This window comes from Molothrus aeneus, chromosome 11, assembly GCF_037042795.1.
Source record: "Molothrus aeneus isolate 106 chromosome 11, BPBGC_Maene_1.0, whole genome shotgun sequence".
Lineage (NCBI taxonomy): Eukaryota > Metazoa > Chordata > Aves > Passeriformes > Icteridae > Molothrus > Molothrus aeneus.
In genome coordinates this window covers 5448115-5473670 of record NC_089656.1, presented here as the reverse complement: position 1 = coordinate 5473670, position 25556 = coordinate 5448115, and the positions used below count along the sequence as shown (strand labels likewise).

Below are 25556 nucleotides of genomic sequence, written 5' to 3'. Positions count from 1 at the left end.
CTCATGTTGTAAATCTCCAAGAATGTGTCAGACAAACCTCTACTAGAGGTGATAGTGGACATAAAGCTGGGAGGGTGGATGATATGGCCTTTTGAGACACTTTCCAAACCAAGCTTTCATTAATGCAGCTGTCCCACTGAGGCAGTTTCATCTGCCTTTAGTTTGGTGAATTTGTGCATCTGTCCAAGCAGCAGAAGATGAGACTGCTGAGATCCTCCCCAAGACAGCAATGGAGAAGCTGTTAACACACCACAGGCTGCCAGGGGAAAAAGCATATTGACACAAGGAGGCAACCAAGCATCAGACTGCAGTGCTAAAACTGCAGAGCACAAATGTCTCCAACAGCTTTATTGCCAGTCTTTCAGCCTAACAAATCTTCAAATCCAAAGACTTCTTCCCATAACAGGAGGGGAAAAGAACACATACCATAAATCCTCATCATCATCAAAAAAACCCCAACCAAAATTTAAAGTAACACTTCATTCCCTGGCATAAAAGGTATAAGAAATTAATGTGAGGAGGAGAAGCTCCCACAGAAAGCCTCATTAAGCTTGCTGTCTGACCTCTTAAAACACTATCCCTACCTGAAAAAAAAATAAAACATGAGCAAGAATCATTAAAGACAGACCATCATAGGAAGAGCTTGAAGATTATAATCTTAAATTTCCAGTTGATGAGTTATACACCACAAGTAACTTAGTGGCATTTCAGTTACTGTATTGCCCCTAAGGTGCCACAGACATGCTCCACCCCAGGAAGGAAGGTAAATTTCTTGTTCACAGGGGCGTTTGTCACCCTCCTTGAGCAGAGCAGATGGGAGCTCTGCACTGCTCCTCACATGCATGTTCCTGCACAGCAGGAAACAACCCCCACTGGCCACATTGGTACTGTTTTGAGAATCACAACTCTCAATTTCCTTCCCTTTTCCTCGCCCTTACCCCTGCAGCTGTTCAGCGTCTCGTTAGGGGTTAGGTATCGCATCTGATTAAAATGTGGCTATGAACAACAACAGGTGGAATACTTATTACCTAAAACAGTTTAGTTACTGTATTCACTTAGCCCTCCATCACCTTCCCACAGCATTCTCCAGAGAGACAGAAGTGTGGATGTAGAAGCAATTTAAGTCATCAAGAAAAACCAAACCAAAGGAATTTAGTCTACCAATTCAAGAGAGTACATTAAAGCTTCTCCAAAGCTCAGGCATTTTTTTTGAGATTAAGCCAATTTCTTTCCACCCCAAAAGTTAAATGCATCTGAAAATACTGGCTAATGCATTGCTATAATTCTAGGAACACATTAGAATTCTCCATTAAGAGTTTGTTGGCAGAACACAACACCCAGCTTCAACCTAATTTAACTTGGGGGTGATACAGATTTACTATTGTAGCTGCACCTTGGACAGCTTTAGCTTTACAGTAAAACCAGAAAATGCACAAAGCCTTATATACATTACCAGAACTGATTAATGCTTAACAGAATGCTCATTAAAAACTATCAGTTTTTTGCACTATGAAGTTTACCAAATTCTATCATGCTGAGCAGTAAAGCAATACTCAAGCACTAATGTTATATAAAAGGTTTAAACAGAATCACTTCAGTGTATGGCTTCATGCCTGTAAACATAGAAATAGCTCAAATTGCTGGAAGAACAGAAGCTAGCTGGATCAGACAATCTAATAAGCATTATGTTACAGTTTAAAAAAGAACTATAATCATAATCTTACAACAGACTAATCCTTTCTAGATCAAAAGCAGAGTGATAATTCTAACAATATAACTGTGGTACAAAGGAGAGCTCAAATGAAAAACATGGAACCTAAGCATGCCTCTGTTTTCTCTAAAACATTGGAAATGAGGCCTAATTACCTTTGATAGTGAAAACAGTGAATAGCAATAAATTCTGACAGTTCATTTTCTCATTGATGGTGTTTTCCTTTAGAGATGGACAAGTGAAGAATCTTTTCCAGAGCTTGCAAGTTTCAGTTCCTTTTAAGAAGTACTTTGAAATTTAGACAAACAGCCATCAAAGTGGATTATGTCATTATATTTGCATTGCCACTTAGCAGTTACCTCCTGTCCACATTCAACCTGTACAACTACTTACTCAAACCTTAGCCTCATCATGCTCTGAACAGCCAGCTACATCCCTACTAAAGACTAATCAAAACATTCTGCAGAGAAAACATCTTTCATAACAGCATGAGGGATGGTGTATACAAACACTACATAGTCAAATGCTGAGCAGCATAGTGTTCTGTGTTTTCACCATGGCATTTTAATAATAATTTAGCAGAACAAAGTAAAAACAGCTACCAAAGTCAGTAAAAATTCTTAGCCAAGTTCAGTAGCCTCATCTGTCTCCCACACACTCCTTAAGAGCACCACTTGTTAGAAGGAACAGCCAAAGGTAAGCATATCTTACAGCTCTTTACAAGCAAACAGGAATCTAACAGTGGAATTTAAATAGACTCAGTCCAAAAACTCAAGTTACCACACCAGTTCCTGTTTTACAGCACTATTACTCCTTGGTTAATCTGCTTCTGGGCAAAAGTTACAATCTGAACTTTAGCCCTACATCAGCATTCACCTCAAAGTAAAAACAGAAGATAATTTCTTTTTCTGAGCATTTGAAAACTCTAAAGGATGAGCGTTGAGCATCCTGTGAAAAACACCTGACACATTCCAGTAGGTCTTGGTCACCACGAGGGAATAAATAAGTAAATCTATTCCTACACCTTCTAGATTCAGGTTCAGCTTGTACTGATTTCTGTGAAACAGAAGTATGCAATAGTAGCACCCTCACATTATCAGATTATAGAGTGGTAAATTCACATCAGTCAGCTCAAGGTTTACTAGCAACCAGTGAAAAACTAAGTTTTGTTATCCCAGAACATCAGCCTGACAGCAATGGAACAGAATCTGGAAAGGAGGGGTCATGAGCATTCCAAGAAGATGCTAATTTCTCTCAGCATCTCCCTCCCAGGCACACATTTCTTCCACTGAAGGGTTAAGAGCTGGCACAGGATCTCATGGCTTGGGTTTTGCCTCTACCCAAGATCTCCCAAGCCTCTTCTAAGCCTGGCAGCTCTGGCCCTGCTACCACTGCTCCACATCCTTGGGCAGGACTGAGTACACAGGGTTGTACCAGATCCTTGTGCAGCTTCTCATGAGACCCACCTCCAAGTCCAGAACTGAGTTCTCACACATGAGAAGTGGTGAGAAGGGTCACCCTTTATATTTTAGCAGTGCATTTGTACTATTGTTTGACATGGGCACATCCTTACTTGTCCCAGACTTGGGGGTTTGAGTCTCCCCTGTTACTTGTTCCCTTTCTCCAGAGGAAGCACATTTCAATGTGTGCAGTTCCTCCAACAGCCAAGCTTCCCAATTCTACCCAGTTACTCCAACACATTCAAACACACCTTGCTTGTCATTAGCCAAGCATCAGGAAGCAGCTGCATCCTCTTTTCACAAGAGGGTAGACCCTAGATTCCCAATTCTCACAGCTTTAGAAGTCCACCAGACTGGCTGCAAAGAAGTTTCACTCCTTGACTCCACTGCTGAAGCTACATTACATTCTCTGATGGGCAGCCCTGAGCTACTCCAAGCAAGCCCTAGAACAAAGTGCAAGTGCTGTTCAATGAACCACCAACAGGTACAAGGAACATTCAGAGGGAGAACATTAACAGCAAACACAAAGTTCCCACAACAGCTTCTCAAAGAAGGATGCTCTCTTCAAATACCAGTGAGCTGTATGTAAGGTCACCTCCTCCTCAGGCTCTCAGAGGTTTCAGTACTTTGGTACTTCCCTCCCCCTTCTTTGGTGGGGGCAGGGGTAAATCCTTATGGAGTTGAAATACACAGAGGTTTACTTAAGCCAAATGTTTTATTTATTTAGGCACCAGGGCAAGGGTTAGAAGGCTGGAAAATAATTCAGCAGGTAAGCTCTAACAAGCAAAATAAATTATTTTAACCGCTACTGGTGTTATAAATACTACACAATGCAACACGTCACAGCCTAAGCTAATTAAGAGCTTCCTGAAAGTAAACATCATGATACAGAAGTATCAGTCTAACATTCCCCCAAAATATAAATTAAGATTCTTCACATGGATCAAATCTTCTCACCTCTACAAGCAAAAAGCTTAGCAGAAAACAAACCACAGAATTCAAAGAATTCACAATTTATCAGTGCTCAGGGAGAGAGAAAGGGTTGATGTCACATTTTATTTTCACTCTACTTCATCCTTACTTGCCTTCTTCATCTCATAGTGGCTTCAAAGTTTGCCAAGCCATAGCAGTCTACAGACCCAACTTAGTATATGAGCTTACTCTAAAAGCAAGTCCCTCAGACAAGGCTTACCAACCATTAAGGCAAAATAAACCTGCATTTACCTAAAATTCTACTTAAAAGTATTAAAATGAGACTACAACATTTAATTAGTGATGTTCAAGATGCATCACAGAATACTTTGCAAACAGCTTTAAGAGTACTGCACAGGAAGAATATGATCATTAACATCTATTGCAAGAAAGCCTTGCCACAGAACCAGGAAATACATTTTTTCTACTACTCATTATGCTGCTTCCTAAGGCAGTTCTAAGGATTTTTACCTCCATCCTAATAGTTTTCCCAGGACAGTATTTTTGCTAGTCAGCATCTTGTTTGAAAGCAGTATCAAGATTTGGATTTTCAGAACATCGTGGCTGGCTGACAAACAGCTGAATTTTAAGAGTTCCCACAATCTAAGCAAGTTGTATAACTGCATGCAGCTGAACTTAAATTAGAAGTAATCTAAATAACAGGCTCTTCCCACATGACACACCGAAAGATGTACATAGGTATTACTTGATACAGATTATGACTGCTGCTACCTTCAGATTTAAATAGTCACATGTTTCTGAACCAATCTTCCCTCTCTCCCCCCTCCCCAGACACATTTGCAGAAGTAGCTTCCAAATTCTCACATAACTTTAGTACTCTGTAGCAGACTATAAAAATAGCTAAAACAGACACACAAATATGCATAATTTAGTCAGCAATAAGCTTAACACTTATGTCACACAGCTTCAAACCCAGACCTAATCCTTTTTCCACCTGACAATGATTAGGCAATTACAAGACTTCACTTACAATCAGATCAAAATCATCCTGTGTATCTTTATTCCTACAAAGAAACAGGCATGACTGATTTGCTTCTTCTAGGCTACCAACATGCAAATTGACAGAGCTACTCAGTTTAGTTGGTAGTAATTTGATAATCTACACAAAGTTAAGAGGCAATTTCTTCCACAGGTAGTAAGTAACCTGCAGCAGATGCTACATAGGTTTTGGAACGAGGGCCAAAATTAAAGCAAGATAAAACAAACCAAAAAAACCCCAGTCAGTGGAGTCCAAGCTACCAGAAAAAGGAACACAGGCTAGACAAGGCTCTTCAAGCTGGGCTCAGCAGCAGAAAGCCAGTCTGCCTGGACTCTGTTCCTCTTAGCAAATTATCTTGCTCACAACACACACTGCCCTGCAAAGGCAGTGATAAAAGATAAGGGATTGAGTCATGCTCCCTTCTTGTGGGACTCTTGTGGCTTCACAGCTTTTTCAGGCCACTGTAGCATCACAAAACCACCCAGCTCCCCACAAACGCTGGGGCATATGTGGTAGAGTATGTTGTGACAAGCAAGCTCTCCAGAAGCCCACTTGAGCAGACACACCAGGGGCTAGGGACAGCAGAGCTCAGGTCACCGAGCAGCATCACCTGCACCCCGCTGCTGCACAACGAGCACGGCCTAGCGCCCATCAGTGCTCGCCGCGCTGTACCCGGCACTGCTGAGGGCAGCCGCTGGAGCATCGCTTCTGACAGTGACAACTGCTGTGTTCCCTGCGCTCCCTGCTCTGCCATGGCCTGACTCGAGCTAACTGCAGGTGCCCCGGACCGCAAGCCAGCCCTTCCTGCGGATGACAACAGCAGCGAGCTCCTTCCCCAGCCGGGTCCCGGCGGGTCTGCGACACACGGGACACCCGGGGGGCCGGGAAGGCTGACCCGCCATGCACAGTGGGGCTCAACACGGCGAGGATCGACCCTGCCGCGGCAGTCACTGACCAGGCCATGTGTCCGCACGGCCCGACCCCGCCGCACTCCGGCCCGGGCAAAGGCCAAGCACAGCCCCACCACCGCCCAGGCCGCGGCCGAGCAGCCCCCAGGGCACGGCACGGCGGGCCGGGAGCGCTCCCCGCTCCCATCTCAGCGGGACGGTCCCGGCGGGAGCCGCAGGCTGCCCGGGGCGGGAGCGCTACTCACACCAACACCATCGCCTCCCTACTCCCCGGCCGCAGATCCGCTACCGCCCGCCTCCCCCGCCGCTCCGCGCCCCGGCCAAGCCCTACCGGGGTCCAGGGCGGGCCCGGCGCGGCCGCACGAAGCCAATGGCTGGGCAGAGGCGGGAGGGAGCGGGCAAAGAGCCGGGAGCACCGCGGAATCGCTGCCTGCGGAGGCGGAGCCTGCGAGGGCTTATAGGGCCGGGCCGGGCGCTCCCCCCATGTGACCGCGCGGGCGCCCAGCTGGGGCGAGTTAAGTGGCGGCGGCGGGGATCGCCGGCTGCCCGGCTGCCGCTCCCCAGAGCTTTAGCCTTGGCTTTTTTGATTTCTTATTTTTTTCTCCTCCATCCTCGGCGCTGGGCACTTTTCAAACAGCAGCGCCCCGCTGAGCGCGGCGCAGACCGAGCCGTCCCGGCGGCGCTGCAGGCGGCGGGGGCGCGGGGAGCGATGCTGCCTGCCCGCCCGGGCTCCCCGCCGCCCGCCCGGGCTCCCGGAGCCGCCGGCGCCGCCTGACCAGCGGGTAAGGGGGTGCTGGATGCAGGCGCGACCCGAAGGCAGCGCTTGCCATGTGTGCTGGTAGCGCCCGGCTGTGGCAGCGCCCGGGGCCCGGCACTGGGTAAGGCAGGGCGGCACCGGGCAGGGCGGCACCGGGCACGGCCCCCGCCGCCACCATGGTGAAGGAGGAGTGCAAGGCGCTGCTGGACGCGCTCAACAAGGTGACCGCCTGCTACCGGCACATGGTGCTGACCATCGGCGGCACCTCGGACTCCCAGAACCTGCGGGAGGAGCTCAAGAAAACCCGGCAGAAAGCTCAGGAGCTGGCGGTGGCCAACAGGAACAAGCTCACCACGGTCCTGAAGGACAAAAGCGTGAGTAAGGAAGATAAAGCCGAGTTCGAGAGGCTATGGGTGATTTTCTCCACGTGCCTAGAGATCTTGGAGATCGATATGAGGAGAGCCCTGGAGCTGGGCCACGAGTTCCCGCTGAACGTCCCCAAAAAACACCTGATCCAGACGGGCATGAGCGGTGGAACCTCCGGCGTGGCCGCCCGCGCCATGAGCGTCCAGAACATGAAATACGAGGCTGAGCACAACATAGACGTGGTGGATTTGAAAGACCTCGAGAACGAGATCAACCAGGTAGGAGAGATGATGTACGAGATGGAGATGAAGGTCAATGTCCCCCAGTGGACAGTAGAGGCTAAGCAAGACCCGGGGGCTGAACTGAAATCCACCATCAGTGTGGGCGCTTCCTCTATTGGCATGATCTCTGTGGAGGAAAATAAATCCTTCTGCGATATCAGCAAGGTTCTAGCTGGGATTATTTTCACTGCTGTGCTCATTATCGCTATTGTCCTGGCAGTGTGTGTGGTAAAACTGTCTTAGGGTGGTGCAAGCTCGTCTCTGGAGTGTTTCATGCCTCACCTTCACTTCCAAAGTGTGTTACTTGGATGAACTGAGAATTTTAAACGAGCACTTGAAAGAACAAAGCAAAACTTTTGCCTCTGGATAGCCTAAAATGCACTATTTGTTTCTTCATGCTTTTTAAAGAAAAGGGATGCAAATCAGCCTGCAGAAGAGAATGTCTTCGTTTACTGGACTTGTAACAGTTAAGTGAAGTATCAGGGTATTATCACTACTGGCTGTAACAGGGATTTGCCTGCTATTAATAGGTCACTATTCTCAGAAGCCTGTGGTTTTTGTTCTTCACTAGGCTCTGGTGTTTGCTGCTGGTCACTGTTTACAGTATTGGAGGGTAACATAAATTTGATGGCTAACATGGGTGTTTTGTCTGACCAACTGAATAGAATACTTCTTTTTTTCCATCAAATACAGAACGTATTTCTTGAGCAGAGGAAAGGGCTAAGGATAAAAACCCCAATAAAAGAATGTAACCAAGCTCTGTTTTAAATAAGTTAATGGTTGGGGAGGGGGGAGCAAACAGAACGATGTTTGATACCATTACTGTTTGTTGATTTAGACTGGAGTGTACGGAACCCAGTTGCATGAATTGGCACAGCACATATCAATGACTAATGGCTTTCCAAATCCAGAGAGAAAAAAGGGAGAGTTGCATATTCAGAAAAATACTAGCAAGCCTCATGGTTTTCATTCACATTTACCACAGTTTTATCTTTCCCTGCAGAAAGACTGATTCTTGCTACTGATTTTAATTTTTCTTTCTGAAGCAGCAATTTGTACTCCCTGATTAACTATGAAAACAGGAATGAATGAATCTACCTACAGCAGATGCAGTAACAGGGGAAAATAGGTTCTAGCAAAAAGAAATGATGTTAAGTTAAAGCAGACTTTCCCAATGGGATCCCCTCTCCTGTGGACAGGGAGGGACTGATGCTTGTATGTGTACAGCCACATTTCTGCAAGCTCCCAAATTGCAGAAATCCAGACAAAGCTAAAAATGTGTCTCAGTTTCATATCTCAGTCATTTCTGATTAATCATCTGGGAAACAGGAAGCCTGTAGGATTGGTCCCATTTGATAAAACTACAATTCTGGAAGGGAAATGCAACAGCATTAAACTCTCTAGTTCTTCCCTGTGGAATTGTCAACATTTAAACATAAAACTGTGGGAACATACACTTACTTAGCAGAGAAGCTTTACAATATTTTGTAAAAAGGATTTATGTGTTATGGTATTTATTATTTACTTCTGGAAGTACCTTCTAGTGCTGTGAACACACTGTATGTTCAGGAATGCTTGGTACATGTGCTACAGTGCCATAGGTGTATGGGGCACTCCACAGCCAAATACAAAGACTCCAAAATACTGGGGGTTCAAGAAGTCATTTTTCTTCATTGATTATTACAGGAACATTATCAAAAAGTAATAATCAGACATGTTTTGTGAACAGTCTTCATGCTTGTTAAATAAAATTGACAACATGCATAAACACCTAATATTTTTAATATTTTTGAGTTAAGAACTAAACATACTTCAAGAAACTGCAGCAAACAGTTTAATCTTTAAAACTTAACTGGATTTATGGGGGGGAAGTGTGTTTGAATCTGGTCACTTGTAGGTGAGGAAAAAAATAGTAAGCAGAGGCCTGAATTCAAAGCTACAGATTATCCTTATGTTGAAGGATAATGTGAGCTCTGCACATTGGTCCAGTCTAACTCCATTCTCTCAGGAATTCAGAATGTTCCAAGACAACTCCACATTCCTTTCTGTTGTGTCTCACTCTTTCCATAGACTATGTTTTATGTGTAGTTAATCTATGTCTGTAGAGATCCCTGAGAGCTTTCTAACAAAGCCAGGTCTGTATTTATCGGTGCTACAGCTCCAGCTTGCCTAGACAAGCTGTAATTGCTGAGTGTTCATTTAAATTGGATGATCTCCTTCACAATCACAATAAGTAAACATATTTAAGGAAAATACAGTAAAAGTTGCAGAAGAATGTAGCAATTTGGATTGCCACCTCTTGTCATTAAGGACCTGTGGATGTTTTTGCTTTTTGCACTCTCACTTTGTTCACAGGAAGGTAGAGAAGCCATTGGACTCTGTTCTGTGCTTCCTGAAAACTCCATAAACCTTGTGAAATCAGACCATTTAACCACATGTTCTCAAACCCCCAAGTCATGAATGCAAGTCTGTTTTCTGGTGTCTAAGTAGATGGTAACAAAGACAACATTCATTATCTTTTATCTTGGTATCTTCCACACACCTAACCATAGATAAACAGTTTATCCATGCTTAGTTGTGTAGAAGAATTTTTAAGACTAGGTCATCTTCAAAAGCAAGCCTCAGTGGGTTGGTAAACTGTTACGTTTTCAGCCACTGCAGTTTTGGTTTTTTACTTGGATTTTTAATACAGGACTCAAAGAATTCATATAAATAGCCTATAAGTATGAAGTCTTGCTTTATTATGAATATGCACACAATTACTACTTAAAGGATTGGCCTTGGAAAAAGAATTTTCAAATCTTAAGACAAAGCTATCTGCAAATTAATTCATCATTAGTATGTTCCTAAAAATCTGTATCATCTTATATTTGGCCTATCTGAAATTAATAATTAAACAGAGGATTGGCACTGTCTGCATGGATAAAGTGCTGCCACTCATCTCCTACATGTGTTTGTTCCACATGACAGAGTTTGGCACAACACTGCACAAAACCAAAAGTAAATGAAACCTCCATTGCCCAAAGTACAGAGGCTTCCTTTAAATTAAGAAATAGAGATACAGATTTGCAGTCTTCATTTTTTCCCCCTACTGGAATGCAACTGGAAGGAGACTGAAAATGCTACTTTGTGTATGAGGGAATTCATACTTCAAAATACTCTATATTGAAACAGCATGATGAAAAAGCACATACTCTCATGTTGATTGGTGAGAATGTAATTATAGTACAAGAGAAGATGGTCATTGCTTAATTAATATCAGTGTTGATCTACTTCAGCTCTTTTGTCTTTATTCACAGAATACACATATTAAATTTGCTGTATAGTAAAATCTTACTCCTGACTTGAATTACACTGGATTTGCCTGTGCATGGGTGGCATTTTCTACACTTTGAATAACGCAAACCTGTTACTGTCACTATTTATTTAACTTAAAATAAAGTACTTCCTTATAACTTACTGGTTTGCTTGCAGCAGTAATTCAAATAAAACAAAATTCGTCAGAGCAGGTCCAGAGGAGGCCACAAAGTTGATCAGAGGGATAAAGCACCTCTGCTGTGAGGAAAGGCTGGGAGAATTCAGCCTGCAGAAGACAAACTTTGGGGTGACCTAATTGTGCCCTTCCCATGCCTGAAGGGAGCCTGCAAGAAAGATGGAGAGAGCCTACTCAGAAGGGATGGAGTCACAAGGGGGAATGGCTTCACACTGACAGAGCTGGTTCAGATGAGATGCTTGCTGGGAAGAAATTGTTCCCTGTGAGGGCAGTGAGGCCCTGGCACAGGGTGCCCAGAGAAGCTGTGGCTGCCTCATCCCTGGAAACGTTCAAGGTCAGGCTGGACAGGGCTTGGCACAATCTGGTCTGGTGGAAGGTGTTCCTGCCCATGGCAGGGGTTGAAACCAGATGATCTTTAAGGTCTCTTCCAACTCAAACTCTATGACTCTTTGAAAAGCTGGAATATTAATATATCTTATCTGTAGTAGGTTCTTCTAAACTAAAGTTCCTGTTTCAACCACAGTAATAAAAGTAACATGCTAAGCCCTGTCATTAGTTTTGTAAACATCAACACAGCCTTCTCAAGCTCCCAAAGTTGAATAGTGATGTATCATACACTGCTAGGGAATTAACAGTCTGAAAAGCCAGGAACTCCCTGCCTTAGGAAACAGCTACAAAAACATTTAGGCTAACAGATGATTCTGCCTTCAGCGCTGGATGTCCAGAGTTAAGTACAGAACCACTGGCTTGGACAACCTGCAAACCAGACCAGGCTGGACTAACAATTGGAATCCCCTTGTGTTAGGATCCAAACTCTGTCTCTTTCAGCCAGCAAAGCTGGCATTTACTTTAGCAAAAGATTTACACAACCTAAGGAGTGTGAAACTTGGTCCTGTGCTGTTGGTAGCAACAATGATCAACAGTTGTATCAAACCATCAAAACTGAGTCTGTTAAATGCAGCAATTTGTATTTTCATTCCAGAATTTCCAGTCTATCACCATAAAAACCCATTACCCTTTTTTCTGGTTTAGGAATATAGGACCATAATTAAAGTTTCTCTTGATGTTGCAAACAATGTAACATCAAATTTCAGCACTATGAATATAACATAAAATTAGTTTCAAAATTCTTCATGTAAGTATGAAAATATTTTTTACAGTAATGCAATTATTTAAAACTGGACTAAATGACTGATGTAATTAGCTTTCAGATTAAAAATTAAACATGTGCTTATTGTTCGTAGAGAGGATTGGTTACAGGCTTGCTTTTCCTTCTCTGGAAGGTTTGTGTTGTTTATGTTTGCTTTCCAGAAATACCTTCTATTTAAGTGCTAATGGAACTCCTGGTCAACATATTTACCCTTCACAGATTTTCATTATGTAAAAAGTCATTCAGTAAGACCAGTGGATTACAGATCTCTAAGTGCTTTCTCTCAATACGATTATATAAGTCTTTTAATACAGGAAGAGATCTGGACAAAATAGTTCACACGTGAGCAGCATTTGCTACAGTAAGTGTACAATAAAAGTGGGATTAGAAAATAATGTTTTTCATATAAAATTATCCACATGTGTTTAGGGAACAACAAAAAAAGGAAAGGAGATGGATATATGTAGTAAATACCAAAGTTTGCTTTTTGTTATATACAACAGCATCCCAATGTTAAACTACAGCTTCTCTATAAAAAAAGGAATATCTTATGCCCAGTGGGACAGAGGATATAAAATATCCCTGAGTGGAACTGACTCCATTCTCTTATTATGTCTTACAGAGTAAGAGTAAAACTATTTTAATTTGCTACATGCTGTTATCCATTTTACAGAAGACAATCCTTATCACCCCCAGTTCCACGCTACAATGACTTTCTCCTGGAAGAAGGAGTCCCACATGGCTGGATTCCATCACCCATCCTCACAGCTCGCTGCTGTGGTACTGGGTGCAGCTGGGATGTGGCTTTAGCAGCTGCCACTGCAGAACCTGTGCAAAGGTGAAAAATCCCAGGGCATTTAGCCAGCACCAGGGCTCTGGTGGATCCTCTCAGGCAGCCAAGCACGAGTGTTCCATGCTGGAAGCAATGTGACTGCAAACACAAATCCAATCACAACCTCTCTGAAACCACCACCCACAGAGGCCACTTACCAAATGCAATTATGTTTATTTCCCTGTTCCATCCATTTGTGAGAGTATCTACTGTGATTTACCAGAGTGACAGAAACTGACTTCTCAGCCATGCACAGGGTCAGGTGGGTTTTTGTTTTGTTCTCTTTCCTTGAATTGTATGTTTTATTTACACTGCATTGCATGACATTATTTATCGTATACTTGAATCTCCACCAAATTAAACAAAGTCACAAATCCTCTCAGAGCCAGGTATAATTCAGCTGCACAGAAATGAAGTCACCGCTGTAGTATAAATGTGCTCTGTGTTATTTTGATCATTTCCACTGTGCATGAAATTATCACTGCAGTCTCTGATCAGTCAGGTCTGTCTCACACACAAATGTTCAAGTAACACACACAGTTGAACTCACTGATGTGCCACAGCACTAAGAAACCACAGCCAAACAACTGACTTTAAAAATCATGGGGCTTTTGAAAGAATAATAAACCTTGTATATTACAGCCATCTACAAATGTCTTGAGAAAAAAAAATTAAATGCAATTTCTTTGTGTGATCCAGAAAAATCTATACAAAAACAGCATAAACTTTGGGAAGGAAAAAAACACAAGAAAGGGGAAATAAAAAAAAAAAAAAGGCAAAAGAAAATACTTAACTATTTATACCATATAAAATGACTGAGGAATGCCAGAGACAGCAAACATGATACTCCCTTAGCAACTTAATCTAATATGCTAATTTCAGGTGTAACTTTAGATATCCACATTTGAATTCTGGGTCCTGGAAGGTGTTTCAAATGATTCATCAAACAAGCCAACAGTACTCAGTCTGGCAAGAAATTACATGTGTGAAAACTATTCACATAACTAAAAGCTGCAGAATTAGAACCATAATTTCCATTTCCATAAAATGTGTAATCCATTTGGTGCCTGTTGGAGATGATTAGATGATGGAAGTAGAACAGTTCCAGTTGTTAATATTATCTGTAACCTAGTTTTCTCATCTGCCTAATTTGTTGGAATATCATATTTTGTATGAGTTTAGCTGGGTTTTTTTTCTATTTTTCTTTTTACTCTATATAATGGTGTTATAATCATAAACCTGCATTTCCTACATAAGACATTTATTCACAATATGGAAACAATACTTGAAAACCTATACAGTGAATAATCTATTTACTTTTCATATTAATTATTAAGTCTGCCTATTCGTTGACATTATATGAGCTAAACAATCTAAAAGCTTTAGCATGTCATTTTGAAGTGACCTGGAGGTATTTGAAATACCATTTGAAGTAGCTGGAGGCAATTAAAAGATGTGTAGATGGGGCACTTGGGGACATGGTTTAGTGGTGGACTTGGCAGTGCTGGCTTAGTGGTTGGACTCAATGATCTTGGGGTTTTTTTCCAACCTAAATGACTCTGTGATTCTACAATACTGTAAAATAAGCCAGTTTTAGAAGCAGTAGACAAACCTAGGGAAATCTCTGCATTTTTTGATACTTGAAGTTGTCACAACTCGTTGTAGACACTGCATCTGCATGGGGACAAAGATGCATCTAAACTAAACCAAGAACTGACTCAGTATAATCATCTCCAACCACAGGACAGCATGTAAACTAAACTAAATGATGAAATGTTGATGGACCTTGTTTTTCATCTGAAATTAATTATTACAGTGGTGAAATCTGCACTGACCTGTCTGGGCAAAATAATTTATGCAATGATGTAACAGAAGGAATGAAGTAATTTGATTGCTAAGTAGTGTAATCACATAGGAAAAAAACCCCAGAAAATTAATTTGAGATTCATTTCTATATATCTAGTGACTTAGACTTTTTTTTAAACAAACTTAGGCTTTGTAAGCAGTAACTGAACTGTAGAGAAAAATGTTGAAGTAACCCCTGCATTGCTGAAATATGATGCCACAAAGAATTATTATCAGTGCAAAAATTTTATGGTATTTTATTTGATGTAATTTTTGCATCACTCAGAAGGGTTTCTTTTTCAATACAACACACCTGGTTTTGAAAACAACCTGAAATACAAAATTATTTGGGGCCCAGTAAGTGCACAGTTGTATGTTCTGGCATACAAGAAACTAGAAGGACAGCTGAATTCTTTACTTTTTAGCAAAACCACCTTTTTTTCCTTCTTTAATAATTTAATTTGGAGGGGACCTCTGACTCTTTCTCCACTCTCACACAGGTATCTAGCTAACTCTTGCTATGGGGAGAGCTCTCTTCACACTGAAATGCCCTGGATTCCCAGCATACAACTGGCCCTAGAAGCATCATGTCCTTGTGCTGGAATCCTTCCACACAGTAATGTCACAAACTGGTGTGCTTGGTTTAGGATTAGAGATAGATTTTCTCAGATTTTCTCTTTTTCTGAAATCACTCATAAAGCTATAGAATATTTAAGTACAAGTGAGATAAGCTCTGCATTCTAGCAGAATATATTGAAGAAAAAAATCATCTAAGCTTGAGATGAAGAAACATGCTCTGTAGATAACCTTCCATCTAATTTGCCTTTAAGAGTTATTCTATATTCATGTGAGCTACCTCCAGCAGGTCAGCTACAGCTTTGAGGGGGCAGATACACACTCCAAGAGCTGATCTTTTGCCTTTCTTAGTAAGAAACTGGAAGGGGGCAGAACTTCCCTTTGCATCCTTTATCTTTGCTCACAGAGTTTCTGAGTGCTCAGAATGCCCTGCAACCTCCAGTCCTGATAACTGGGTCAGGTAAAGACTCACATGCTCCTGGAATTTCACACAAGATGACTTCAGCTTTGCAGTGAATGGATACTGAAATAATCTTCCTAAGATAATTCTGAAAGAAGCCAAAAAAGCTGCCAGCAATAGGGTGAATCTGCTGACCCTCAGGTAAGGAATGGCACCTTCTTTACAGGTGATTTATACTGCAGAACTGTGTGGGAAAATGCAGCAAATGGAGCAGGGAAGAAAGTTTACCTTAGCTTGCACTTGGCTGTGTTTAGGCCCAAGGAACTGCTCAGGATGCTGAGCTCAGTCCTGAACAGAGCTGTACCCCCAGCCCTGGCATTCTCTGGGTGTCTGAGGCCACAGCACTGTGCCAGCCACACATCCCATTTGCACTGCCCTGCAGGAATGCCTTGGGAACCAGACCCATGATGTTTAGTACCAGTGGGTGCCAGTGAAACCAGGGGAGATCTGATCAGGGGGATAAAGCACCTCTGCTAGGAGGAAAGGCTGAGAGAATTGGGATTGTTCAGCCTCAAATGTGATAGCTTTGGGGTGACCTAATTGTGCCCTTCCTGTGCCTGAAGGAAGCCTGCAAGAAAGGTGAAGAGAAACAATTAACAAGGGCCTGGAGTGACAAGGGGGAATGGCTTCACACTGACTGAGAGTGGAATATTGGGAAGAAATCATTCCCTGTGAGGGCAGTGAGGCACTGGAACAGGTTGTCCAGAGAAGCTGTGCTTGCCCCTGGATGCCTGGAAGTGCCCAAGGCCAGGTCTGATGGGGCTTGGCACAACCTGGGATAGTGGAAGGTGTCCCTGCCCATGGCAGAGGAGGAACCAGGTGATCTTTAAGGTCTCTTCAAACCCAGACCATTTTATGATCCTATGCTTCATATGCCACGGTATCCTTCTTTACATGCATACTAGCACTTGAGAGCCTTTAGACTGTGCAAGATAAAAAACCCCAAACCAATATTCCAGTTAGAAACTTAAGATAACACTATAACCACTGCTATTCTCTGGTATCAGATTTTCCTAGATATGTTCTGAAATTATGTTCCAGATATCAGATATCACATTTCTGCCATACTAAGACAGTTCTGTATATGTGTGGGTATTATATCTGATTTGAAAGTGACACCATTCATTATTGGTACATGAGTACTTTCTACTTAAAATGTCTTTATGCTGAAATGATCTGACATAATGGACCCTAAATCTTTTTGATTTGCCATCAAGCTTATTGGATGTTAAATCTTAGAAAACCTCAGTAGTTTATTAATATTTCACCAGTAAAGCAGCTTTTAGGCAAAGCACATTCCTAACAAGATGTTTGCTTAACGCAGTGAAATAGTTAAATACACAAAGAGTGCAAAGGGCAAACAAATATCAAGATGAATGTCATGATTTTAGATTCAAAGTACTTTAGTAGAAAACAACAAATTAATGAGCTTTGTGCTTCAACTGCCTAACATGGTAATTACTGATGAGCAAAAAGGATAAATTAGTGAGGAAAGGGCTGCTCAGGTTAACAGATATCATTGGTTTTGCTTGTACATTCAGTGATAAGCAAGGGAAGGACAGGGAGGCAGGCTTGTCTGTTGTTTGGCCATTCCTTTCAGCAGCATCAGCTGGCTTGTCTGACCTGCCCTGCCCACTGCAGGCAGGCACCAGGGTGAGCTTATGGCCCAGCTGTGTCTGGGCACACCGCAAGGTCATTTTTGGATTTGTCAATTGACATGATCCAGCATCCCCCTGCTTCAGCTGCTTCTAAACTTCATTTCAGTTCCAGTGACACACATCTCATAAAGCACCAAGTACAAGCTCAAATACAAAATCAAATTGAGAGGTTGTCAGAAGCATGTATAGGTACGTGGATATTTGCCAAATGCAATCTGGCAAGAGAAGGATTATGGATGGGAGAAGGATTTTCCATGTTACATGTAAATACCATTCCTCTCAAAACTTCTCAACCTGTGTCATCACCTTTTTTCTGCTTAAATTTCTTACAAATTAAAGAAAATTGAGGAATCAAAATCAATTAACAAAATAAAATGTTTCCTAAAGGCTCAAAGAACCTTTCAAGGTTTTGCTACCTTGCTGAATATTTGTTTTTCAGCTAACAAGGTACTTAAAAACCTCAAAACAGGAGAGCTCTGTAATGACAAGCTGAAACTCTACATACTCCTCCCGTTTGGAATGTACTAGAACAAATTCAAACAACTTGGCAGACGTCACATTTAACTACAGACCTAAAATGACTTTTGCAGTCAGCGTGGCTTGCTGTGGCATCGAGATAAGGAGATTTCTGCGAGGCCAGCTGGCGGGTCAGCAGCAGCAGCAGCAGCATTACCACACAAAGCCGAGTCCTTGGCTGCTGACCCCGTGCTGACTCCCGGGGCTGGCACTACAGACCCTTCCCCGCGCTCAGGGCGGTTCTGGGCTGCCAGGCAGCTCCTGCACATTCACACCTTGCGGTGCTGGAAATACTCTCTGTGCTCTGAGCCCTCAGCAAGGGCGAGCCAGCCCAAGCCACAGCTTCCCGAGCCACTTAAAGCCATCGCCTCGTTTCTCCCGGCCATCGCTGCCTTAAACCCTCTGAATTTCCTTAAGCTCTCGTCCCCTGAGGACACCCGCTACTTACCGGCTTAGGGCTGAGGGGGGCTGAGGCATGCCGGCGCTGTCCCGCCTCCCGCGGGCCTCCCCCGGCGCAGGCCCGCCCCGCGGCTGCAGTGGCTCCTCCGGGGGCGCAGGCGGCGGTGCCGGCCCGCCCCGCCGCGGGAGCGCGGCTGCCCCGCCGCCCTCCGCCTCGCCAAGATGAACCCGCGGCTGCGGCACTGGCGGGAGGCGGCCACGCTGCTGCTGGCGGCGGGCACGCCGGGCCGGCCGCCGCGCTCGCCGCTCGGCCCCTTCGACTACGAGCTGCTGCTGCTGCGCCGGAGCTCCCGCAGCGGCTTCATGCCCGGCGCCCACGTGTTCCCGGGCGGACTGGCGGAACCGGCGGATTTCTCCGCCGAGTGGCTGGGGCTGCTGCCCGCCTCGCCGCACTGCGGGCTGGGCGCCGTGAAGCCGCCGCCGCCCGGCTGCAGCCGCGCTCCGCTCTTCGCCACCGACCGGGAGAGCCTGGGCTCGCAGCTGCCGGGGGAAGTCGCCTTCCGCATCTGCGCTCTCAGGGAGACCTTCGAGGAGGCGGGGATCCTGCTGCTGGTGCCGGGGCGCGGGCCGGCCCCGCCGCTGCCCGCCGAGCGCCTGCCGCCCGCCGCCGAGCTCGGGGAGTGGCGGCGCCGGGTGCGGGAGGACGCGTCCTGCTTCCTGCGGCTGTGCCGGCACCTGGGCTGCGCGCCCAACATCTGGGCGCTGTACGAGTGGAGCAACTGGCTGACGCCCGTGGGCAGGGCCGGCCCCGGCGGCCGCCGCTATGACACGGCTTTCTACCTGTGCTGCCTGCAGCAGCGGCCGCCACACGTCTCGCAGGACGACCAGGAGGTGACAGCCGTCCTGGTAAGGGGGGCCGGGGTGCCCGGCATGCAGCACAGCCCGGCCGGGCGGTGTTGCGATGGGAGCGGCCGCTCCTGCCCGAGCCCTTCTCCCACGGCCCCAGGCTCCGCCGAGACTGTGCCCTTACACTTCGAACAGGCATAGAATCGTAGAATGGTAGGAGTTGGAACGGACCTTAAAGCCGATCTAGTCCCACCCCTGCCATGGGCAGGACACCTTCCACCAGAACAGGTTGTTCCAAGCCCCGCTGTCCAGCCTGGCCTTGCACACTTCCAAGGGTCCAGGGGCAGCCCCAGCTTCTCTGGGTACCCTTTGCAGGGTCCCACCACCCTTACACTAAAAAAACTGCCTTCTAATATCTAATCTAAAAGTCCCCTCTTTCGATTTGTACCCACTGTACTCCTTGTCTTGTCACTACAGTTCCTGACAAGGGTCCTTTCCCAGCTTCCCTGCAGTCCCCTCAGATACTGGAAGGTGCTGTGAGGTCTCCATAGAACTGTCTCTTCTCCAGATCAATCCAAGCCCTTCTGACAAACCTCCTTGAGATGTGAGGAAAGGGAAGGGAGTTTTACCTGCACCCTCTCCCCTGGACTCCTGGAGCTGCCACCATCACCTGAGGTGCAGCTGCAGCAGCTGTGGGGAGAGGGTTTTTTGTGAGGTCGTTGACGTGATCCGTGTCACATCAGGTCCCTTTCACCGTGAATTACTGTCTCTTTCCAGGGCAGTTGACAAATACCATTTTTTTACATTCATTCCTGCAATATAGCAGGGTTGTCACACCTCCTCAGTATGCTGGGAGAGATCCATGTAGTATATCCAGGTATATTCCAGGACTGCATGAGATGCTAGTAATTTTTGTCTTTTGGAATTACTTGAAATATTTTAAGTAATATGCAAACTTGTTGAAATAGCCTACTAAAAATTTTGACCTTTTTTTTAACCTTTTCTTTTTTTAATTGAGTGTGTAAAAGTAACAAACTTCATGAAGAAGCTCTAAGAGAGCTCAAGGTTGGGTACATTAGGGTCCTTAAGTTTTTCTAGGATTCTGAAAAGTTTGATTGCAAGTTAGAAGTAGATGAGAAACCAGACAGTTCTGTAAAAGCCTACTTAAAATTTTGGTATTTCTGATGTTGCTGTATTTATTTGTTTAACAAATTCTGCTACAGAAATTTAAAAGTACCTGAAACCTTACTTTCAAGAGCTCATGTTGTAATTTTGTTAATAATAGCATAAATCTACTGCAAATGATTATGCATAAATTATTAAATTCACCATGTGAGATGAAATCAAGATTACCAATAGTGTAAACATGCAGAATTATGATGAATAGCTGGGTGTTGATGCTCTGGAAACAATGCTTCTAAGAAGCAGATGTTTAGAGGTACTTTTAAATCTCAAAGCATCAGTGGCAGCTTCTGGTAATAGTGAGTTTAATGTTTTCTGTTGGTTTCGGTAAACTTTCAGTCATGGCTCTAAAACAAATGTCAATTTTTAATCCTGGCATGTCTGTGTGTAAAATAAAAATTTATTTTTATTGGGAAAAAATGAGTAATTTTTATTGATTGTTTGTTTTTCAGTTTTAAGAATGTCTTTGTTGTTACTTTGGTGTAGCTTATGCATGGTTTTTACTATATCCAGAAGATATGGTCCATTGCAAGCTCCTTTGCTGAATGGACTTCCTTGCTAAATGACTTTTCAGTTTATTCAGACTTTCTATCTGCTACTGACACTATTATTTCAAGACTTGTTTTCATCTTCCAGTGGTCGTCACCTCCAGAAGCCATCGAACGCTTTAAGTCTCAGGAGATCTGGTTTCCTCCCCCTCAGTTTTATGAATTCTGCAGGCTGTGCAACTTCTCTTCCCTCAAGGAGCTGCAGCAGTTCAGCTCTGCACGGGCTCTGGAGGGCTGTGAGCGCTGGATGCCCGTGATGCTGAGTGCTGCAGATGGATCCATCCAGCTGCTGCCAGGTAAGGACACACTGGAGACTTCTCCTAAATGCACAGCATCTCCTGAATGCTGTGTGCTGAAGCCACATGACATAACCTTCCTTAACTGAAAGGAAAATACTCTTTAAGTCAAGTTACTGCATGCTGTTTCTGCCTTGTTTGCTATAGTTGTGACAGTGGCTGCAGTCAGAGACAAGCCAGGGCATCAGGCAGCACAGTTATTTCTTAGTTGCTCCTAATCTCATTGTCTCACCATTGTCATCACATGTGTATTTGTGAAGAAATTCCAGCATTTCAGCTTTGTGTAATCTGAAGGGTGTTTAAAAACTCCTTCCTTTAGTCCTTTTCAGTGGGAATTCTCCTTTCCTTCAGGTATCACTTTGTGAGGAGATAGGAATCAAGCACAGCTGCAGTATCACACCTCCCAGCTGCAGTGATAAGGCACTGGACTAAAACCATACCCTCAGCCATCTTCCTCCTGCCCTTTCTCCTGCTTAAGTCTCTCTCATTTCATAATCATGTGCATGCAGCATTAAGAAAAGCTGCATATACTATTTATTCTTTTCTGCTTTTTAAGTTTGTTTTTCATTATGCTTTCCTTTTTTTTTTTCTTTTGGTCACAATTTCTGTAGGATTTCTGTATTTGGGGCTTATTGTCAGTCTTGCACAAGAGTATAATGCCTTGATATGGCAAAACAATTACTTACTTTAACAAAATAGAACAAAATACATTTCTGTTCTTTATATCTTTATATAAAGATAGTCCTATCTTTATACCCATGAAGAAGTGCTTGTCCTGTGCTCAACCTATTGTATACACTCCTGTCTGCCCAGGCTGTCATTACAGCATATTAATAGCATATTACCAGGAACTCTGGAACATTCAACGTGCATTGCAGTGTCATACTTCTGACATACTTCAGAAATGTATGATTCTGTCTTTAAATCTGAAGATGTTTAGAGGCAATTTACTTTGCATTGCGAAATACATTTCCACTGATTTACCTATACTGATAAATCCTAAAAAAATTGCCTGTGAAAAGGCTGAAAAATAAGGTTGGCTATCTATAACTAAATCTTTTTTTCTACCCCCAGGAGATGAGTTATATCCAGAGGATCCAGATTATACTGGAGAAAAGAAAATTATAATGTCAACAGATAAGAAGGTTGAAGATCTCATGAAAGAGGGTGGGGTATTTCACAGGATAGTAATGAAAGACATCAACAATCTTGCTGTTTATGTTAATATTCAAGCAAAATATAAGCATATAAATCCACTGATGATAAAGTGTGATAATTCAGATTACAATAGTAGATTATAATATGTCTTGGGTTTAAATCTAGAATATTTTTAATTGCATATATGCTCACTGTGGTTTTGGTGCTTTTTAACTGTTGCCAAATAGTCATGAAAATATTTTTCTGTCCTGCCAAAGCATTATATCTGTATGTGTATCTAATTTCTTGAGTCTTTAAAAACAGAGCAGTTGTGCCACTGTTGAGTCACAAAGGTCTTCTTCTCATTGAAAGTTTATATATATATATATATATATATTATAGTTAGAACAAGCAGAGAAGAGTTGAGGGATTCTTTTAGTATGCTTCCCAAAGTTATCCACTAGATAACTGCAATGTTAGAAATGGATAAAATCTCCCATTCCATATTTGTTGACGTTTCCCATTCTATTATTTCTTTCATTTTGGGGACAAGCAATGTATGTATAGATATAGATATATACATAAATTAACTATAAAGCACTTTTTAAAGATATTATAAAGTTAATTTTTATATTTTATATACTTAAATTCTTTCTACTAATGGTAATAATTCAAAACTACAATTTTCAATGGTAGACCTAATTTAAAGGAAGTCATCTATAGAATTGAGTGCATTCTTTTTATCAATATATTTTTTTATCTTCAAGTTGTAAGCGATTTAAAAAAATAAAAAGTGTAATTTTTTAGCTCGAAAAAGATATCAACAACTTAAGGGAATAATATTCCTCCTTGATATACCCACTTTTCGTATTCCAACATCCCACATTTTGCTTCTTAACTACTTTACTAATATAACTGAGATTTAAGAACTTCAGAGGAATGATTGCTGCTTAATGTTTGGTTTGAATTTGTCTTTTCTTTTGTTCAATAAGTGGAGTCAATGGAGCAGTTTTGTAAATTATCTGGAAGGAGAATGAATGATGACTTCAGATTAGTCAGTAAAGTTGTTCAGAAAGCTTTGTTCCAGCTTTTGTTCTGTGTTTCAATTAAAACCTGTTCCTACAATTAGATTAAATTGGTTTGTAGCATTCATTTGGATTAAAAAAAATACTGAAAAAAAGGTGTGTCTTTCCCTTCTCCCTCAGAACATACCCAGGCTGGTGCAGGTTTTGCAGACCTTGTTGAGGTTTGTAAACCTGTGCTGAACAATGTCCACATAAGCAGAGCACTGTGTATTGTGCAGTAGAACACCTGAATATTCTGGCTGGGTGTGACATTCCCTTTTCTCCTGTCACTGGAGACTTCACCTGCCTGCCCTGACTTCTCAAATGCAATGGAGAGTGCCCCAGGACCCACCCTTGCTAGTTCCCCCAGGACCCTGGAATACATCTCATCAAGTCCCAAGGACTTGTCTATGTTCAGGCTTCTCAGATGGCCTTGAACTTGGTTTTCTCCTACAATGAAAAGTACTTTATTTCCTCACCTTTATTTCAGGGACGTGGGAAATGTGGGAAGCATGACTGCAGCAAAAACTGAGCCTCAAAAAAAGTAAAATGTCAAAGAAACCCTGTCAGCTCTCCATGTGGACTATCCCTGAAGTATTGGGGGTTGGGGTGTACATTTAAGTTCTCCTTTTCTAATAAATATACCTCTGGGATCTTTTTTTTTGTTTGTTTTTCAGATCCCTTGCCACAATCAGCTGCAGCTGTGCCTTAGCTCTCCTGATCTCATTCCTATACCCCCAAGCACCATCCCTATATTCTCCCCTATGGATATGTATCCCTGCTTCCAGTGCCAGTGCATTTCTTTCTTGCACTTCAGTCAGACCAGAAGGGTCCTTCTCAGTTGCATTGGTCTCCTGCCTTGTCTGATTTCTTACACATGAGAATCATGAGTTTTTGTGTTTCAAGGAAAAGATGCTTAAAGAGCTGCCAGCTCTCTTCTCTGCTGCTCCTTTATCCCCAAGGGCAGTCAGTTTCCACGAGTTCTCATCCAGTAATGCCTTCGACAAGTGACAGTGTGCTCTCCTAGAACCTTCACTTTATTCATCTGGACCATATCCCTCGAGAAAACAAAATACACAAAGGATTTCTTTTATTGTTCTGCCTCTTATGGTTATTCTACCAGTTTACTTTTAGGTAGAAAGTAAGTATTATGAGAAAATGTTTTTGATAAAGAAATCATTTAGCGCCTGGGCGCAGCAGGAGCGTGGATATGGGAATGTGGGCAGGGGAGGCATGCAGGGGTGATGCCAGGTGTGCAGAAAAATGCAGAGTTTTGGCACTTGTGGTAGGTGAGGCTCTCCCTTTGTCTGGCTGGGGTTATGTCTTCCTGCAGAGCTAAGGACTGACACGAAGTTATTTCACCACTTCCACAGGGGCAGATCCCTATGAACTCTTTCCACTTGTCCATTTACTTTCTTGGTGCTACAGCTGTTTTGTGTTTTCCTTTTTTCCTGTGGTTGTTGTCCCTGCATTGGTTAAGAACTACCAGCGTTTCCAAAGAACTATGTCACCATTGCCTCTACTACAGAGACTTTAAGCCTGAAATAAGTTCCAAATCCCAAAGGTTCATTGTGATAATTTCCCTCAAATCCAGTAGAATATTCTTGATTTCAAGTTGCTTGCAGTAACAAAGGCTTTTATTCTTTCACTATGAGTTTGGTTTCCATTTTATACAAAAAGCAAAACAACGGACTTCCCTGCGCTTCGTGAGATTTCCCGCAGCGTTTCAGGGTGTTTTTTACGGCCAGGAATAGTTGGCTGTACCATTGGCCACAACCCGGGCCTAAGGAGTCGGGGATGGGCTGTTCTGGGCTCTGAGCCTGCCCCGGGGCGGCTCTGGGGGCGGGAGCGCTGCGGGTTCTGGAAGGTTCCGTGGGCAGCAGTGTGGCCGGGCGGCTTGAGGAGTCGGGGATGGGCTGTTCTGGGCTCTGACCCGCCCCGGGGCGGCTCTGGGGGCGGGAGCGCTGCGGGTTCTGGAAGGTTCGGTAGGCAACAATGCTGTCTGTGGAGCCGGGGATGGGCTGTTCTGGGCTCTGACCCGCCCCGGGGCGGCTCTGGGGGCGGGAGCGCTGCGGGTTCTGGAAGGTTCCGTGGGCAAC

The 25556-nt window shown here is 43.6% G+C and overlaps 3 protein-coding genes across 3 annotated transcripts in view; 2 read left to right on the top strand and 1 right to left on the bottom strand.

The window, feature by feature from the left end:
* The window catches only part of ANKRD27 (ankyrin repeat domain 27), a 55154-nt gene extending 36638 nt beyond the window's left edge, over positions 1-18516 (bottom strand). Inside the window, exon 1 of the mRNA XM_066557144.1 lies at positions 18434-18516. The gene's annotated coding sequence lies outside the window, so the exon portion shown is untranslated. The remainder of the gene's footprint in view (positions 1-18433) is intronic.
* RGS9BP (regulator of G protein signaling 9 binding protein) lies at positions 6572-10914 on the top strand. The gene has a single exon (XM_066557669.1). The coding sequence runs from the start codon at positions 6985-6987 to the stop codon at positions 7696-7698; it is 714 nt and encodes a 237-aa protein (XP_066413766.1). The 5' UTR covers positions 6572-6984; the 3' UTR covers positions 7699-10914.
* Positions 18517-18606: 90 nt separating the features above from the next.
* NUDT19 (nudix hydrolase 19) lies at positions 18607-23479 on the top strand. The gene is made up of 3 exons (XM_066557452.1): positions 18607-19290; positions 21049-21256; positions 22331-23479. The coding sequence occupies exons 1-3, from the start codon at positions 18607-18609 to the stop codon at positions 22555-22557; spliced, it is 1119 nt and encodes a 372-aa protein (XP_066413549.1). The 3' UTR covers positions 22558-23479.
* The last annotated feature ends 2077 nt before the right edge of the window (positions 23480-25556 follow it).